At 41.3% G+C, this 18,497-nt stretch overlaps 1 protein-coding gene across 1 annotated transcript; it reads right to left on the bottom strand.

Moving 5' to 3' along the window:
* Positions 1-4,792: 4,792 nt before the first annotated feature.
* Positions 4,793-12,328, bottom strand: LOC105541348 (zinc finger protein 383-like). Its single transcript, XM_011982321.1, is given in 11 exon segments — positions 4,793-5,012; positions 5,130-5,281; positions 5,389-5,823; positions 6,205-6,386; positions 7,146-7,229; positions 7,481-7,601; positions 10,831-10,859; positions 10,983-11,056; positions 11,128-11,231; positions 11,483-11,833; positions 12,191-12,328. Coding segments are annotated over 11 exon segments (1,890 nt in total).
* Between the last annotated feature and the right edge of the window lie 6,169 nt (positions 12,329-18,497).

The raw sequence follows: 18,497 nt of genomic DNA, 5'->3' as shown, positions 1-18,497 counted from the left end.
TCCAAGACCAAAAATAATAAGTCCTGTTTCTGGTCCTGAACATCCAGAATTATGGAGGCTTACTATAGCCTCATACCGCATTAGAATTTGGTCTGGAAATTGAACTATAGAAACAAGAGATCGTAAGCCATTTTATACTATTGACCTAAATTCCAGTCTTACAGTTCCTTTACAAAGTTGTGTAAAGCCCTCTTACATGCTAGTTGTAGGAAATATAGTTATTAAACCAGACTCCCAAACTATAACCTGTGACCATTGCAGATTGTTTACTTGCATTGATTTGACTTTTAATTGGCAGCACCGTATTCTGCTAGTGAGAGCAAGAGAAGACGTGTGGATCCCTGGGTCCATGGACTGACCGTGGGAGGCCTCGCTCTCTGTCCATATTTTGACTGAGGTATTAAAAGTCATTTTAAATAGCTCCAAAAGATTCATTTTTACTTTAATTGCAGTGATTATGGGATTAATTGCAGTCACAGCTATGGCCGCTGTGGCAGGAGTTGCATTGCACTCTTCTGTTCAGACGGTAAACTTTGTTAACGATTGGCAAAAGAATTCTACAAGACTGTGGAATTCACAATCTGGTATTGATCAAAAATTGGCAAATCAAATTAATGATCTTAGACAAACTGTCATTTGGATGGGAGATAGGCTCATGAGCTTAGAACATCATTTCCAGTTACAGTGTGACTGGAATACGTCAGATTTTTGTATTACACCCTGAGTTTATAATGAGTCTGAACATCACTGGAACATGGTTAGACGCCATCTACAGGGAAGAGAAGATAATCTCACTTTAGACATTTCCAAATTACAAGAACAAATTTTCAAAGCATCAAAAGTCCATTTAAATTTGGTACCAGGAACTGAGGCAATCGCAGGAGTTGCTGATGGCCTCGCAAATCAAGAGAAGACATGTGGAATGGCGTGAACCCGGCAGGCGGAGCTTGCAGTGAGCCGAGATCGCGCCAGTGCACTCCAGTGGATGCTCAAGAAATAGTTAATAGGTATGAATGAGGAAAAACATGATGTCAGTGACATCATAACATCATTATGACATCAGCCCAATCTTCTATCATAACAAAGTAATGGTCTCTTATTGCTCTTAAAAGCTTCTTTATTTAAAAATATGGCCTTCTGGCTGGGTGTGGTGGCTCACACCTGTAATTCTAGCACTTTGGGAGGCCGAAGCGGGCAGATCACCTGAGGTCAGGAGTTTGAGACCAGCCTGGCCAACATGGTGAAACTCTGTCTCTACTAAAAATACAAAAAATTAGCTGGGTGTGGTGGCACGTGCCTGTAATCCCAATTACTCGGGAAGCTGAGGCAGGAGAATTGCTTGAACCTGAGAGGCGGAGGTTGCAGTGAGCCAAGATCGTGCCATTGCACTCCAGCTTGGGCAACAAGAGTGAAACTCCGTCTCAAAAAAAAAAAAAAAAAGGCCTTCTTTTTCCTAATTCTGTTATTGTGAAGGCACTTTAAATCGAGAAAGGTAAAGCATTATCACGTGTATGCTCATGCTTTTTAAATGACAAAGCACAGGAATTTCGACGAATCCTCTCATAACAAAATGACATGGTGGCATAAAACTATATGTAGTGGAAACAAATAAAATCTGGGCATTATAGGACTACTTCATCTTTGTGGTACCAGTTCCTTGGGAGAGCAGAGGAAGGACAGAGAATGAGAGAAAAGAAAGCTACTGTCATTATCCCATAAGTATATATGTGGTAGGTAGACTATCCATAATTACAACTGTTTGATACTACATCATACTTCCTTAATTATATTTACTTTGGAATCAGAGTGTTGTTCTGCTGCCAGGCTGGAAAGCAGTGGTGTGATGATGGCTCACTGTGACCTTAAACTCCTGTACTCAAGCAATCCCTCCCCACTCAGCCTTCTGAATAGCTAGGACTGCAGGCGTATGCCTACCCCTGGGTAATTAAAAATATATATATTTTTAGAGACTGAATCTTGCTATGTTGCCCAGGCTGGTCTCGAACTCCTGGCTTCAAGCAATCCTCCTGCCCCAGCCTCCCAAAGCTCTGGGATTACAGATATGTCCCATTGCACCTGGCCCTTCCTTAAATCTAAGATCTCGCAATGTTTCATAGAATTTCAATATGAATTTCATTATTAAAATTAAATCAGGCCGGGCGCGGTGGCTCAAGCCTGTAATCCCAGCACTTTGGGAGGCCGAGACGGGCGGATCACGAGGTCAGGAGATCGAGACCATCCTGGCTAACACGGTGAAACCCCGTCTCTACTAAAAATACAAAAAACTAGCCGGGCGAGGTGGCGGGCGCCTGTAGTCCCAGCTACTCGGGAGGCTGAGGCCGGAGAATGGCGTGAACCCAGGAGGTGGAGCTTGCAGTGAGCTGAGATCCGGCCACTGCACTCCAACCTGGGCGGCAGAGCGAGACTCCGCCTAAAAAAATAAAATTAAATTAAATTAAATAAAATTAAATTAAATCAAATGAAAGATAAAATCCCTGCAGAATAGTAAAAATTTACCACCCCATTCCAAACCTACTGTCTCTATTCCAAAGTGCTATTGGAATATGCCTCTATGCTTTTAGCTTTCAGTTAAGGTAGTACATGTATCAGAAGAGATACATTTTGTTGACAGTCAGAAACCTTATCACTCATTTCACACCAGAATTCTTGTATGTATAACATAATGTTCCTTTTTAAAATAATAACATATCTTATGATTCTCACCTGCCATAGTGAACAAAATCTGAAGCATAATCCATATCACAGCCCTTCCCTTGCATCAGTGTCCATACACTCCAAATCAAATTGATCTGCATTACCTTTCTCATCACAAGATAGGATTCTAATCACAGGGCCAGTGAGACTGTTCCATTTCTTATCTAGAACTTAGAATATTTGAAGCCATCCTCCCTCCTTACAAACCATAATTATCTGTCAAGGTTCAGTGCAGAGAACAAAAACTCTCTTAACTATTTCAAGACATATATTGCAGTAAATTAGGGCTTTTGAAATTGGTAGGTGGGCTGTAAAAGCAATGAGGACACTTCTGGACTAGTGATTTCAAGGTAAACTCCCATAATGATGACCCAGAGATAGAGAAATGACAGTTGCTGAAACCAATGATGCTGCCAACAGTGCTACCTCAAAGTCACAGAATCTGAAACTAGACATGGGAACATGGAATCCAGCTGCAGCAAGCATGATAGAACTCGACTGCTTTACCTAGAATAACACGCAGCACACCACATACACACACGCACAGGCACATGCAGGGATGCACACAGCTACATGAGTAGTACTCATTACATAATTAGTGTTCATCATTTAGGATTCATTTCAAAAAATCACATCTCACTAAGCCTGCTCCGATCTCTTATAGTATGTTGTTTCTTGGTTATGTTCTCATAGCACTTGTAAACGATTATTTCAAGTTTATTTGCTATCCATTTCTCTTGTCAGATAATGTCTCTGTGAGAAAAAGACCACATTTGTTAATTATTACAATGGTTATCAAAATGTGCTTTCTGGACAAAACAGTGTTAGTGTCACCTAAGAACGTGTGAAAAATGCAAATTCAAATCAACTCATACAGAAACTAGAATTGAGACTTAGCAATCTGTGCTTTAACAAGCCTTCCTAACGATTCTGACATACCACTAAAGCTCAGAATGACCAGATTCCTATATCCCATCGCTGTGTAATATACATGAGTGATGCTCAGTACATTTTCTTGAAATGTATTAAGCCCACGGAAATGGACTCTGAATAATCCTCACCAAAATACTGCTATTCTTAGTATAAAGAGCAGGCATTTTTCTCTAGGTTTGCTTGTCTCCCACTAAAGGCTATACTAAGGCTAATCTTAGTGAAGGTTTTTTGCCAGTAATAGTCACAGAGAAAGAGTTCATGATATACAAAATGATTTTATTAGATACTAAAACCTTTATTCACACCATTATATTTCTTTTGCAGCTTTAATTTTTAACATTATAACATTTACTGGCTCCTTTGGGTGACTAAATATCTTCACATGCACACTAGTTAAAAATAATTTCTAAGTAGAACTTAAAACTACAAGCTACTGCCCTAAGAAATGCGTAATTATGTTTATTTGCTCTCCTGTAGAATCCTGTTTACAAATAGCATCACTGCAAAGATTTACACGTGATTCCTAAATCTTTCAGGTTGTTCTACCATTAATCTTCTGATGGGTAGCAAGATAAACACTCCTAGTGAACACTTTGCTACATCTCTTAAATGAGATTTCTCTCCAGTTTGAGTTCTTTGTAAAATAAGTGATGCACTTGGAACTGAAGTCTTCCCTCAATTTTTAAATTTTCTACATTCATACAGTGTCTCTCCTGTAGGAGTTTGTTGGAGATTCTTATTGCCTTTAGTTAGTCTTTCCCATGTTTGCTACATGTACAGGGTTTTATCCTAGTATGAGTATACTTATGTCAATTAAGGGATTAATACTGACAAAGGCTTTCCCACATTTATGGTCTTCATGTGATTTCTCTACAGTAAAAACTCTGATAAATAAAAATGTCTACATCATTGCTGAAAGTCTTCCCATATTCCCTACATTCATAAGACTTTTCCCTAGTATAAATTTTTCTGATGTTAAATGAGGATCTATGAACGAAGTTTACCATGCTAAACGCTGCTTCATACACATTCTCTTGTGTAAGGTTTCTCACATGTACAGTGATTCATATGGTCTAGAGGCTTTTCCACACTTACCACACTACTGGGTTTCTCTCCATTATGTACTTTGATGGGCAGTAAGATTTCAGCCTTTGCTAAAAGCTTTCCCACACTCATTACATTTATATGGCTTTTCTCCAATGTGAATTCTCTGATGTACAGTAAGGTTTGAACTACAGCTGAAGGTCTTCCCACATTTAATACATTCGTAAGTTTTCTCTCCAGTATGAATTCTGTGATGTTGAAGCAGGGATGACCTATGACTGAAGGCTTTCCCACATATACTGCATTCGTAGGGTTTCAATCTAATGTGATTTCTCAGATGCATATTCAGTGATTCAAGCTGGCTGAAGGATTTCCTGCATTTCTAAACTTCAAAGGGATTTTCTTCAGTATGAATACTCTGTTGAACAAGAAATGACAGGCTACTAAAGACTTTCAGGTATTTATTGCATTCATATTGTTTCTCCATAGTGTGAATTATTTGATGTTGAGTAAGGTGTGAGCTACAGCAAAAAGCTTTCCCACATTCTCTATATTCATAAGGCTTTTCTGATGGTGAATGAGAGATGACCTATGAATGAAGGCCTTTCCATGTATACGACACTCATAGTGGTTTTTTTTCTTTTTTTTTTTTACTCATAGCGTTTTTTCTTGCATATGAATTTTTAGATGTTGAACAAGAAGGGACACACGACTAAAAGACTTTCCACAATTCAAACATTCATATGGTTTCTCTCCAGTGTGAGTGCTCTGATGGTTAGTAAGTGATGAGCCATGGCTAAAGGCCTTCCTACATTCAATGCATTTGTAAGGTTTCTCTCCACTATGATTTATCTGATGTCGTTTAAGGGATGAGCCATGGCTAAAAGTCCTCCCACATTCACGACATTCATAGGGCTTCTCTCCTGTATGAATTTTCCAGTGGCGACTGAGGATTGACTGTTTGCCAAAGGCTTTCCCACATTCACTGCATGTATAGATTTTCTCTCTATTACAAGTCTGGTGAGGAGATTTGCTCTGGTTAAAGGCTGCTCCACTTTCATTAGAATTCAAAAGTTTCTTTCCACCATTGAGTCTCTCATTTTTTATAACTGACTTTTTGGGTAAATTCTTCTTTAATATATCATATTTGTGTGAATTCCCTTCAGCAAAATTTTTTTGTGGTTCAGAAAGAGTAGACTTTGAATGAAAGGTGTTTCTAAATGTGTCATATTTATAACTGTCCCCAGTGGGGCCCTCTCTAGAGGTGAGAGTTGCTGGTCTGAAATGTTCTACATAAATTTCATGCTTCCCTTCCAACTTCTCTATATATTGCAAATTCTTATTAGAATTTGAAAATTCATAATTTTGTTTTAAAACATTTTCTACTGTTACTGTTTGGAGTGAATCTTCCTCATAAATATCCTTCTTTGTTGATAATTCCTTGTTTTCCCATCTTGATTCCCAATCTGAAATACATCAAGAAAGCACAGCACTGCTTTTTCTTTTTTTTACTTCTTGAAAAGACACTTCTATGGTGGAATTAGGAGAAATGGATAAGAAATGAAGTCCCCAGAAAACACATAGTTCAGACAACTCAAATATTTCAATGATTTCTGAACAATGCTCAAATGAAGCAGAGAATACAAAGTTCACAGAAGAAGGAGGAGTGATAACAGAAATGGGTAAAATATACGTAATAGATAAAACAGTATGTGAAAAAAACGAAACTATCAGAAATAAAATGTGGAAGGCATTCTGGATTCCAAGTCATCTCTTTGTGCCCATATTCACATGTGAAAGACTGCATTTTGTCTCATAGCCTTTTTCTCCAACCTTCCATTAATCTCAATTTGCTGCCAGATTAACACACTTAAAATACCGAATTGATACTACTACATTAAACAGCTGCAGTAAAAACAAAATAATCTAAGTGCTCTTTATAGCTGACAAACATTTAGGCCTTCTGAGGTTATGAAGAAACTGTGAATCATATCACTTATTAGACATTAGAAAATATTATTCCTAGGAACATATTTTATATGTTCCTTACTTCCTCTAATATGTTCATATTTCATCTACAAAGCTCAGCTTTAGAAAAGTGATTTTCCCTCTAAATGACAGCTTTTCTTAGCTAAAAGTATCAGTATGTTTTTCCTTATGTAGATTTAAGAAAGAATAATTTGCCTTACTTTGTCATGAATAGAGTAACAATTTGAATTATTATGATGGCAAAAACCTCTAAACTTGATTAGGTGATATGAGTGATACAGATAATAATTTGGGATACAGAAACAATTATTTTGAAAATCTAAGCTAAATATTTCGTTTTATATTTTTCATTTATATTTGAGATATTTGGAGATAGTATTCCTAAAATGCCTCCACACTCACTATAAACATCTTTAACAAAATCTTCCTTAGTCTCGTTCACCATGACTCACCTGGAATCATACCTTTTGACAGTTTTTTCTCCACCATCCAGGGCTCTCTCCCATCCTCCAACACTGTGATCACATATGGCTTAGTTACGGAAAGACCTGCTTACAGGAAGAATATAGAATTGTTTAAGCTGTGGTCCTCTATTATGAGAGGCCATCACAAGAGGGACCACAAGAAGGGATAAAGGGTATTCACTGAAATGGAAAGATAAGCTTCAGGGAGGGCACAACAGAGCTGCACATTTCCTTGGGAACATGGTACGGAAATTCAGCCATTTACTTAGGAGGCTCTTCAGCAATTCAGAGTGGCAAAAGAGCCCCTATTGGAGTGGATGGGGTAATATCCTTACTTACAGACACCAGGTTCTTGTAATTCTGGACCATCACATCCTTGTATAAGTCCCTCTGAGCAGAATGGCGTCATCCCCACTCTTCATGAGAGAAGTCTATAGCCACATCACTAAATGTCACCTGAAATAGCAAATATATTTAGGCTCAGCCATAGCCCAGACCTCTTCTGTCACTGATGAAGGGGTAAAATTAGCCTGCTTGTGGAAGAAATGGAACAAGATTCAGGAGTTGTGACAAAAATTGGGAATGTGATCTTAGTTAAGTAATAATAGGACAGTTATGTAGATGGAATTCTTACATAATAAGGGGGACAGTTATGTGCTTAGGATTATTATACAATAAGGGTGAGAAATATGAGAGCTTTGCTTCAGTAGAATTTTTTGTTAAAAGTTATAGAATTACATGAATTTTTAAAAATCAACATTTAACATTAGACAGCATACAGTCAAGTATTTGGTTATATCTTTTATAGTTTAAGTACTAGGTAAGTAATTAAAAAGTGAGGCTACAGCGACTGTCTCTCAAACAAGATACTCAGGATGATCCACTAAGGCTCACAAAAAATGGGTTCAGAAAAAAGATCTTTATATTAAAGACTGATAGACATTAATATACATTTTGGTAAATTCTTCTTTAATATATCATATTTGTGTGAATTCCCTTCAGCAGAATTTTTTTGTGGTTCAGAAAGAGTAGACTTTGAATGAAAGGTGCTTCTAAATGTGTCATATTTGTAACTGTCCCCAGTGGGGCTTTCTCTAGAGGTGAGAGTTGCTGGTTTGAAATGTTCTACAGAAATTTACGGTTTGATTGTGTCTCCCAAAAAGCATGTATTGAACTTAATCGCTGTTCAAACAGTATTGAGAGGTGAGATCTTTAGGAGACGATTAGGCCTTGAGGGCTCTGTCCTCATCAGTGGATTAATGTCATCATCGTAGGAGTGGGTTCCTTATTTAAAAAATTAGTCCGAGGCCCCTTTTACCTCTCTCTCTTCTCTTTGCCCATCCACCATAAAAGGACACAGCAACACAGCCCTTGCCAGACACCTTCCCCTTGATCTTGGACTTCCCAGGCTCCAAAACTATGAGAAGTCATAGGAGCACAATCCCTACTGTGAACTGCGCATGCAAGGGATTGAGGCTGCACGCTCCTTATGAGAATCTGACTAATGTCTGAGGATCTGAGGTGGAACAGCTTACGCCCAAACCACCACCTCCCATTCCTGTGGAAAAACTGTCTTCCATGAAACTGATCCCTGGTGCCAAAAGGGTTGGGCACCCCTGCCACAGACAGTCCTTAACTAGGACCTGAAACTAAGGGGAAAAAAATAAAAGGGTACATTTCAAAGAAAATATTCTAAGGAAATGCTCACAGATGTGCTTAGAAATTCCTCTCAGTAGTACTCATTTCATTTAATATATCATATTTGTGTGAATTCCCTTCAGCAGAATTTTTTTGTGGTTCAGAAAGAGTAGACTTTGAATGAAAGGTGCTTCTAAATGTGTCATATTTGTAACTGTCCCCAGTGGGGCTTTCTCTAGAGGTGAGAGTTTTATTTCTCTACAGGCGAGAGTATTATTTAAAATAGTAAAACTTTAGAAGCTTAAATATTCAATAATAGCTTATTGGCTAGTCAAATTATAATATGTGCAAAAAATACATCCATTTAATACAGCATTATTACTGTCTGTGATTTGTGAAACAGACTGATCTACTGTGGTAATTTGTTAGCTCCGAGAGTTAAAGAGTACTAGCACTTATTTAAATTGCTTATGCTTTCTTACTTTTCTACAGTGCTGCAATCCTCAATACAGGAGCCACGAGTCAATTTGGCTACCTACATTTAAATTAATTAAAATGTAAAAATAAAATAAATAAAATTTAAAATTCAGTTCCTCAGTTGCTTAAGCTACAGTTCAATTACTCAACAGTCATACAGGGCTGGTGGTTACTGTACTGACCAGTACACATGCAGAGCACTTCCACCACTGCAGAAAGTTCTCTTATACAATACTACACTAGATCATGAAGTTCTGTGTGTCAGTGCACACCAAAATCCATGTACAACTTTTCCTAACAGGTACTTCATAAGCATTTAGAAGATGAACCAATGAATGGTTTGGCATTAGTTCACTTTAGCCTTTTTTTTTTTTTTTAAGAGACAGGGTCTTGCTGTGTTGCTAGACTGGAGTACAGTGACATAATCATAGCTCACTGCAGCCTCACACCCCTGAGCTCAAGCAATCTTCCCACCTCATCAGCCTCCCGAGTAGCTGGGACAACAGATATGTATCAATATGCCAGTTTTTCAATTCTAATTATCTAATTTTTCCAAGAAAATATACTTCACTCAACATGTACATCTGCTACTCACATCCCCTCCTACGCAAGCTTCACCTTCCATGCCATGATTCTGCCCCACCAGTTCTTCATTACTCATCTTATTCACTCCACAATTACTTACTAAGCATCTATCTGGTGCCAGGTATCACTCTGGGTACAGACAACAAAAAAGAAAAAACTTTCCGCCCACCAGGAACAGACAATGAGCACATGCATAAAATGAACATAAGTACATCAGTTAGTGAGTGACACGTGCCGTGGAAAACAACAAAGCAGTGATGGAGGAGTGGAAGTGCTAGGTGAGGGAAGGTGACTGCAATTGCAAATAGGCGTTCAGGGAAGCTCTTCTGTGAAAGTAACCATGGAACAAACACATGAAGAAGGTAAGAATGCAAGCTTATGCATATGTCGGGGAAGAATATTCCACGTGGATGGCACAGCAACTGGTGACAGTGGCTGGAGCTCACAGGAATGAGGAGGCAGAGAAGGAAGGTGGGATCAGAGAGGTAATGGCCTAATTGTGCAAAGAGGTTATTGCAGAAGTGACTCTGAGTTAGAGACATTGAAAAATTTTAAGTTAAGGAATGACAGAAATTTATGTAAGGATAGGATCACGGTGACTGCTGTACTGAGAACAGACTGATGAGGGTTAAGGGCAGATGCAAGGAATCCAGCTAGGAGGCTACCAAAATAATCCAGGTGTTTGGACTGGGGTGGTAGTGGTGGTGGAGGTGATAGGGTAATGAATGGTCAGATTCTGTATACAGTGTATTGTTTATATCCAACTAGAGGACCTGAATATGAGCAATGAGTGAAAGGGAAGAATCAAGGATGACTGCAAACATCTCTTGACTTGAGACCACATGGTACGGTTTTGACAACCATAAAGCAAATAACCTTACATTCCAAACTTGCATCGTGAATTACAGTTTAAAAATGTTGGCAAGATTAGAACATCTAGCAGAAAACTGTAGAAAAGAGGACCACTGGGTGAGAAGGACAATACCTTGGAGCTCTCCGGTGGGCTCCATCCTTCTTATAGTGAAAGGAACCATAGATCCAGTCCCTTAAATGGACTTGATTTGGTTGGAACAGGCAGGAGAAGCAAAGCAAACTGATAAAGTTGTTTCAGGAAGATTTGGGGACACATCGACTTACTTGAGACATTACTCTGCAATTTCCAATAGCCAACAGAGTCCTCTTTCCAGGCTATCTTAGAGTTGGGCAGTGTCCTGAGGGCACAGAAAGGCAGGAAAAAGCAGTTATGAAAAATCAGGCTTATGTTGCGACACCTGTGACACACCTTAATGGAAAGGCACACTGGTAATCACTCTCCGGGGCCCCAATCTCTCCCTGGGAACTAACTGGGTGTTTCTCCACAAGGGCTAACCGTTTACCAGGTGCCACCTGAGAGGAAAATCAATTATTCTGCACATAAAAGACTCATAAAATAACAGTAGTAACTTTATCAGCTCGTTCAATCTTGACCAATGCACGGTGGGCATTCACATTATTCCAGATCTCTTTTTAAACGATGACGAAACTGAAAATTCCAAGATACTGAACCCATTTGTTCAAGGTTACACAACTGCAAAGCACCGACTTCATGACGACATAACCCAAAGACAACTGTGGCTGGCGTCTGCTCAGGCGCCCACTTCGCTCTCACAACAGCGCCAAGAGGTCGATGCCGTCATCACCTCGCGTTTACACAGCACGACACGAAGGCCAGGAAAAGCCCAGGCTCCGGCCAGGGTCACACCACGAGGCAGACCCAGGGCCTGAGCCCCACCGCCGCCCCCGGGACTCGCACTGGCCGGAGTCCTCAACGGGGCCTCACCGTCCCCGCAGGCGCCCCGAGCCCGCATCTCTGCAGACAGGACGCACCGCGTAGCTGGTGAGCGGGCAACGGCCGCCGACCTCCGGGAACGACACTGCCCAGAATCGTTCCTCAGCCTGGGAGTCCCCGCCAGGCCTGAGGCTATCGCGAGACTGACCCAGTGCACCGACTAAGGCCAAGCCACATTTTCTAGAATCCTCCGCGTGCGGGACAAAAGTGCCGGGTGCAGCGAACCGCAAACACCGGAAGACCACACTTCCCAAGAGTCTCTGCGGCGGCGCGGACCTGGTCAGCTGCGGGCAAACCGGTCTTGGCTTGGTAAGAAACTAAACTGCCTGGGGCTGTCGTCTCAGTGCCGGCTAGTTAGGACCACGCGCGAAGTGTTCTGGGGCACACAGTCCTGTGGTGAATGATACACCTCGGAACCGAGGGCCACCCAGTGGCGCCCGGACCAAGAAATTACACTTTCCAGAAAACTCTGCAGCCGCCCTAAGGTCTTCCGGGTCGTTCATTTGCTCACACAAACGTTTCCCTCCGGGACGTAGGCAGCCCTTGCTGGTACTGCGCAAGTGCTCGCCGGTGCTAGCAAAGGGGCTTCTCTCATCCCAAACCCTGCTGCTGTGCTGTCCACCTTTTGAGGTCCTTTTGTGTTTTTGGCACTCATTTGCCCAAGACGATAGCTCACAAAACGCTCTGTGACCCGACTGTCACAACTGTAGTTCGCCGGCCAAGGACATTTCCTGGAAATGCATGCGGACACGTATATGTGACACTAATGACGGCCGTTCTGACGTGCGTTACGTCCCCTGGGAGGACTTGGAAATACTGAACTTGAGTGAGCACTGGGAGGATGGAGACCCTCATCCTAGGAGGAGTCACTCCTCCTGCAGCCATCAGAGCCTGTCGCCCCCTCTCCCCAGAAGTGCTTCTTAGGCCCTGACCTTGCCCGGCCCACCCAAAAGGGCAATAGACCTCTCTGTATGCAAGCCAGAGCAGTCTACTGTTTGTGTATATTTGACTTGTTTACTTTCTTTCTTTCTTTCTTTTTTTTTTTTTTTGAGACGGAGTCTTGCTCTGTCGCCCAGGCTGGAGTGCTGGAGTGCAGTGGCACGATCTCGGCTCACTGCAAGCTCCGCCTCCCGGGTTCACGCCATTCTCCTGCCTCAGCCTCCCGAGTAGCTGGGACTACAGGCGCCTGCCACTATGCCCGGCTAATTTTTTGTATTTTTTAGTAGAGACGGGGTTTCACCGTGTTAGGCAGGATAGTCTCGATCTCCTGACCTCATGATCCGCCCGCCTCGGCCTGCCAGAGTGCAGGGATTACAGGAGTGAGCCACCGCGCACGGCATACTTTCTTTTTAACATTTAAATTAAATGTTAATTGACCTCACTCATTTTAAAACTTATAGTGTGGCTACAGACTTTTTAGTACTTGGTAAGTACTGACCTGCATGATCGTGAAGCGGTGCTTCTGTTACCAGAAAGGGGTCCCAGTCTAGACTCCAAGAGAGGGTTCTTAAATCTCAGGCAGGAAAAATCCGTGGGCGTCCACAGTGCAAAGCCAATGCAAGTTTATTAAGAAGGTAAAGACACAAAAGAATGGGTACTTCACTGGCAGAGCAGCAGCTTGGGCTGTTGGAATAAGGATACTTGTAGTTATTTCTTGATGATATGCTAAACAAGGGGTGGTTTATTCACGAGTTTTCTGGGAAAAAGGTGGCAGTTTCCCGGAGCTGAGGGCTTCCTCGCTTTTTAAACCATACAGGGTAACTTCTGAACCTTACCATGGCATTTGTAAATTGCCATGGCCCTGGTGGGAGTGTCTCTTAGCGTGCTAATGCATATAATTAGCATATAATGAGCAGTGAGAACTACCAAAGGTCACTCTCCTTGCTGTCTTGATTTTGGTGGGTTTTGGCCAGCTTCTTTACTGCAGCCTGTTTAACCAGCAAGACTTTTATGACCTGTGTCTTGTGCGGACCTCCAGTGTTATCCTGTGACTTAGAATGCCTTAACTGTCTGGGAAGTAGGTCTCAGCTTTGTTTTACCCAGGACCCATTCAAGGTGGAGTCGCTCTGGCTCTGACACTTCTACCTTGGTGTATCCTGTGGATGTGGTGGTGAGTTCCTATAGCAGCCATAGTTTTAAAAAACATTGTGGCATCAGCTGGCTTCCTCTCAAGGCTCAGAGTATGTAATAAGGAAAGACTGGATTGTGCAAAGTATGTTCCCATTTATGACTTTACTGTACAATGATGAATTGTTTTCCAAAGTTGTACCAATTTTCACTCCCACTAGAGTTTATGGTTATTTTGGTTGCCAACTCTTACTGCCAACACTGGATTTGTGAAACTTTAAAATTTTGATAATTTACTAGGTGTGAAATCATAACTCGTGGCTTAAAGTTACATTGTTTAATTCTTAACGAGATTGACAGTCTTTTCAAATGTCTGTTGGCCTTAGTATTGTCTTCTCTGAGAACTGCAGGTCTTTTGGTTAATATTCTTTTGGAATGATGACCTTTTTAGTATTAAAATGCAGGAGACATAGAAAAAAATGAGATTTTAAGGAGATAGTGCAGTGACTAGGTTATTAAGATTACTTTCCACTTAGAATCCTGAGCTTTCAACTGAAGTAGTAACTGAATGTGTTTTCTGGAGGTTGGCATAATGTTTCTGGTTATGAAATTCTTAAAATCTTTCCTGCTTGGGATTTGCTGAACAACCTGAATCTGTGACGTGCCATCTTCGGTGCTCAGCAAACACTTCCTCTCTCATGTATTGTCTCTTGCCCATTCTTTCTCTCCCTTGAGAACCCCAATTCATTATAAGGCAGGTATTACCACTCTGTATCCTCCAGGTGTCTTAAATTCTCTGTAATTTCCATCCTTCAATCTCTGCGTTGCATTCTGAATAATTTATTCCGATCTATTGCCCATTCATAATTGTCTCTCCAGGACACTTTAATTTCAATTTTTCAAAAAGAATTTTTTAACATGGTAGGCATAGTTGCTTCATAATATGTATCTGATAATGGCAATAACTGAAGATTTTATGGGGCCCTTTGGATGTTCATTTTTAAATTCTTCAATCAGTTTGGTTGCTTCCTTTTTTGTTGGTTATCTTTGTCCTTGAAAAGAGATTTCAGGGAGCTTCCCTATATCCTTAGATGAAAGTGCCTTTCTCTTCTAGAGATTATATACTTTTTTTTTTCAGACAAAACTAAGATCCCTACCACTCTGGAACCACTTTAAACCACACTTAAGACATAAAGTCCCTGCTCAATCCATCCAGAAAAGCTTACATAGAGATTCTTCATTGTTGCTGCTTTTCCTCATGAGCTCCCTGGAAGAATTGTGGTGGCTTCCCGTTGTGAGTCCTCAGATATTTGGAATATGAGTTAAGTTCATGAGTAGAGAGAGAGCCAACATTAAAGCACTAGATGTGACTCAGGGCATAGGTGAGAAGAACTTTAAATGGAGGGCTAGTCCTTTTGTTTCAATAGCTATGTCTGGCCTTCTCGTAAAAAGCATTCCTGTGACGCTCTAAAGCCCTAACTTGTGAGTGCTCCGTTGTAGGGAAAGCAGTAGTCTAGGAAAGCCAGAGAATGTCGTCTTAAGTACAGCTCCATTTTGAGACTAGCAAAGTACATTCCTTGGTGGTCATGAGCCATAGTCATGGGGTGTTTATAGTTGAGGAAACAGCCTGAAGATACCTACAGGGACACTCCTACAACAGTGCAGAGTCCAGATGTCCCAATACCCATAACAATGTATGCTTTCAAGATAATAGCTATGCTTTGATGTATTTACACACTAGAATGTCAAGGCTAGTTTAAATGAATACAGTAATAAATTTTGTCATTGTGCCTGCTCACCTACGCATAGACACAGTTTAGCTTAGTTTTTTCGTAGATAAGACCCCTATATAAGAAAAACCTAAAACAAAGCCAGTGCATTCCCCCTCTTGCTTTCTGAGGGCTGCTCACTAATGGTGTCGCTTCTAATAAACTTGCTTCTTTCCTTTGTTGCCAGGTTGGAGTGCAGTGGTGCGATCTCGGCTCACTGTAACCTCTGCCTCCCAGGTTCAAGTGATTCTCCTGCCTCAGCCTCCTGAGTAGCTGGGACTACAGGCACGCGCCATGCCCAGCTAATTTTTGTATTTTTAGTAGAGATGGGGTTTCATCATGTTGGCCAGGATCGTCTCAATCTCTTGACCTTGTGATCTGCCTGCCTCAGCCTTCCAAAGTGCTGGGATTACAGTTGTGAGCCACCTTGCCCAGCCTAAACTTGCTTCTTTCATTCCACTCTATGACTCACCTTAAATTCCTTCCTGAACCAGATCCAAGAACCCTGTCTTGGGGTCTAGATCGAGACCTCTTTTCTAGTGACACCATGAATTGCATTGTTAGCAGAAAGGTTAGAGGCACTGGAATAGAGACTGAGAAGGAGAAATTGGGTGTGAGGTAGAGAGAATCACAGGTATAAGCAAGTCTGTTTTAAACAAATATTATGCCAGACACTTGAGAAAGAAAATGGGGCAGAGAGAGAGAGAGAAATAAGGAGAAGGAAAACATTACATGCAATACTGAATCCACTCCCTTCCACTAGTTCTTAGCTGCCTTCTGTCCCTTTCCTATTTAAAATAATGCAGTATTTACAGTCAGTGATTTTTGCTGTTGGGATTTTTCTGGTCAAGAGCACATTTTAGAATATGAACTTGGAAGAATAAATGCCAGTTTATGTTGATGCTGAAGCTGTTTAAGATTCAGGGCATGCTATGATGTGAATGTCTGTCCCCTGCCCCTGCCACCAAATTCATATGTTGAAACCAAATCCCCAGTTTAATACTATGAAGAGGTGAGACCTTTGAGGAGATACTAAGTCATGAGGCTGGAGTTCTCATGAATGGATTAGTGTCCTCATAAAAGAGGCCCAAACTTGTTTGCTCCTTTTGCCATTTGAGGATATGGAAGAAAGTGTCGTGTATGAAGGGAGACAAGGTTTCTGATTTGTTTTTTGGTGGAAGTTTAGGTTCCAATAAGTCCCATATCAGATCAGTGCAGCAGCTGCTTAGCCTGTGGGAAAATTCATGGTTAATGGGTCACAAGGGAGTATGAGCCCTTAATCTGGCCTCCAGCACTTATGGGACGGGGACAAGAGCAAACATTTATGAAGATAAGTTAAGGCCTGAGTTGAGATACAGGCCTTTAGGGGTTTGTGTTTTGGACTGGAGGACAGAGGAGATCACCCCCTCCTGTAGGTGGAACATACCAGAGGACCTAGGTTTGGTTCCATCCTATCTAGGGAGGCCTCAGTAGCCATGCCCAGCTTGTGGGGTGCTGTGTCCATGACCCAAAGCATTATGAGCAGCTGGGTATGGAGGGGCACAGGCTCAGGGTCTGTGTCTCTGTATTTCCAGGAAAGCCCAGTAAGTAGCCATCATTTATTGTTTAAGAATGTATAGCATGAGGCCAAGAGGGAAATTTCTTGCATCAGAAGTCCTTAGGCAGTTTATGGCCATCATATGTGGTCAAAGGCTCCAGGAGGGATAAGAGGAGGTTGTCAAAACCTCTACAGTGAAGAAGGCTTTGAGAGCAGTAACAGGAGTACCTACCTATTTTTTTTTTTTCTGAGACAGGGTTCTGCTCTGTCATCCAGACTGGAGTGCACTGGCACAATCACAGCTCACAGTAGCCTCAACCTCCTGGGCCCAAGTAATCCTCCTACCTCAGCCTCCTGAGAAGCTGGGACCACAGGTGCATGCCACCATGCCCAGCTAGGAGTTTTTCATTATTATTTTCATTTAGTAGAGATGGGGACTCCCTATTTTGCCCAGGATGGTCTCAAACTCCTGACTCAAGCGATCCTCCCCACTTGGACTCCCAAAGTATTGGGATTACAGGCATGAGCCACTGCTCCCAGCCTGGGCTACTGATTTTAATTTGGAAGTAAAATTTGTAAATGTGGAACATGTTGCCACCAGGACCCAAAATGTACTAAAAGATTGGACTTATATGTCCTTAATGAATGTGTCAAATGAGTCTCCTGGGAGGAGCATGTTATTAATATCATGTCATACCTGTGCTCTTAGAGAAAGAAAGATGGATACAGTTCAGATCTTGTCTGCAAATATTGTACATGATGCCAAAGCTGACGAGGTACCCTCTGGGTAGCCTGGGAAAGGTGTGTTGCATGCCTTCAGAGGTGGAGATAAATTGCAGTGGAGAGACTGTTGGAATTGGCATCGAACAGATCATATTAGCCAAATCTATAAGAGCAAAATATATACCAGTTGTTGACTGAATAGAATCAGCAATTTTAATAATATTGGATATTGGCTATGGAGGCCTCAATGGATGGGACCACAGCATTAAGGTGTAGTAATCCATCAGGAATTTTATGCTGTATAGAGAAGAATAAAAACTTAAAGGATAGGAAATAAACTAAATGAAAAAAAAAACTAAAATATGTAGCTGGGCAAAATGTATTATATTAATGCCCAAAGTATGAGGGTTGGAAAAGGGAGAGTTGAATTAATGCAGAGACTATGACCAAGGAAAAGTGGACATGTACTTTTATTGTTAAATTGTGTAATGAATAATGCAATTGACCATCATAAATAGAAATTCAACTACATGAAGCATCAATATCTTATAGCCCATCCTGAGGCTATCCAGATGCTCTACCTTAAGTACCTCATTAGCATAAACTCAGGTGTCATCAGTGGGGCTCACTATTAATAACAAAAGACATTCCTGTCACTCAGTACATTCAAGGGGTGTCAGCAGTCCGAGAGGAAGTGGTGACAAAGTCGTATCACAATCTTGCTTGAT

The sequence above is a fragment of the Mandrillus leucophaeus genome, unplaced genomic scaffold (genome assembly GCF_000951045.1).
Source record: "Mandrillus leucophaeus isolate KB7577 unplaced genomic scaffold, Mleu.le_1.0 Scaffold238, whole genome shotgun sequence".
Lineage (NCBI taxonomy): Eukaryota > Metazoa > Chordata > Mammalia > Primates > Cercopithecidae > Mandrillus > Mandrillus leucophaeus.
Note: the sequence above shows the minus strand (reverse complement) of the source record. Positions and strands in the feature narration are given on the sequence as shown.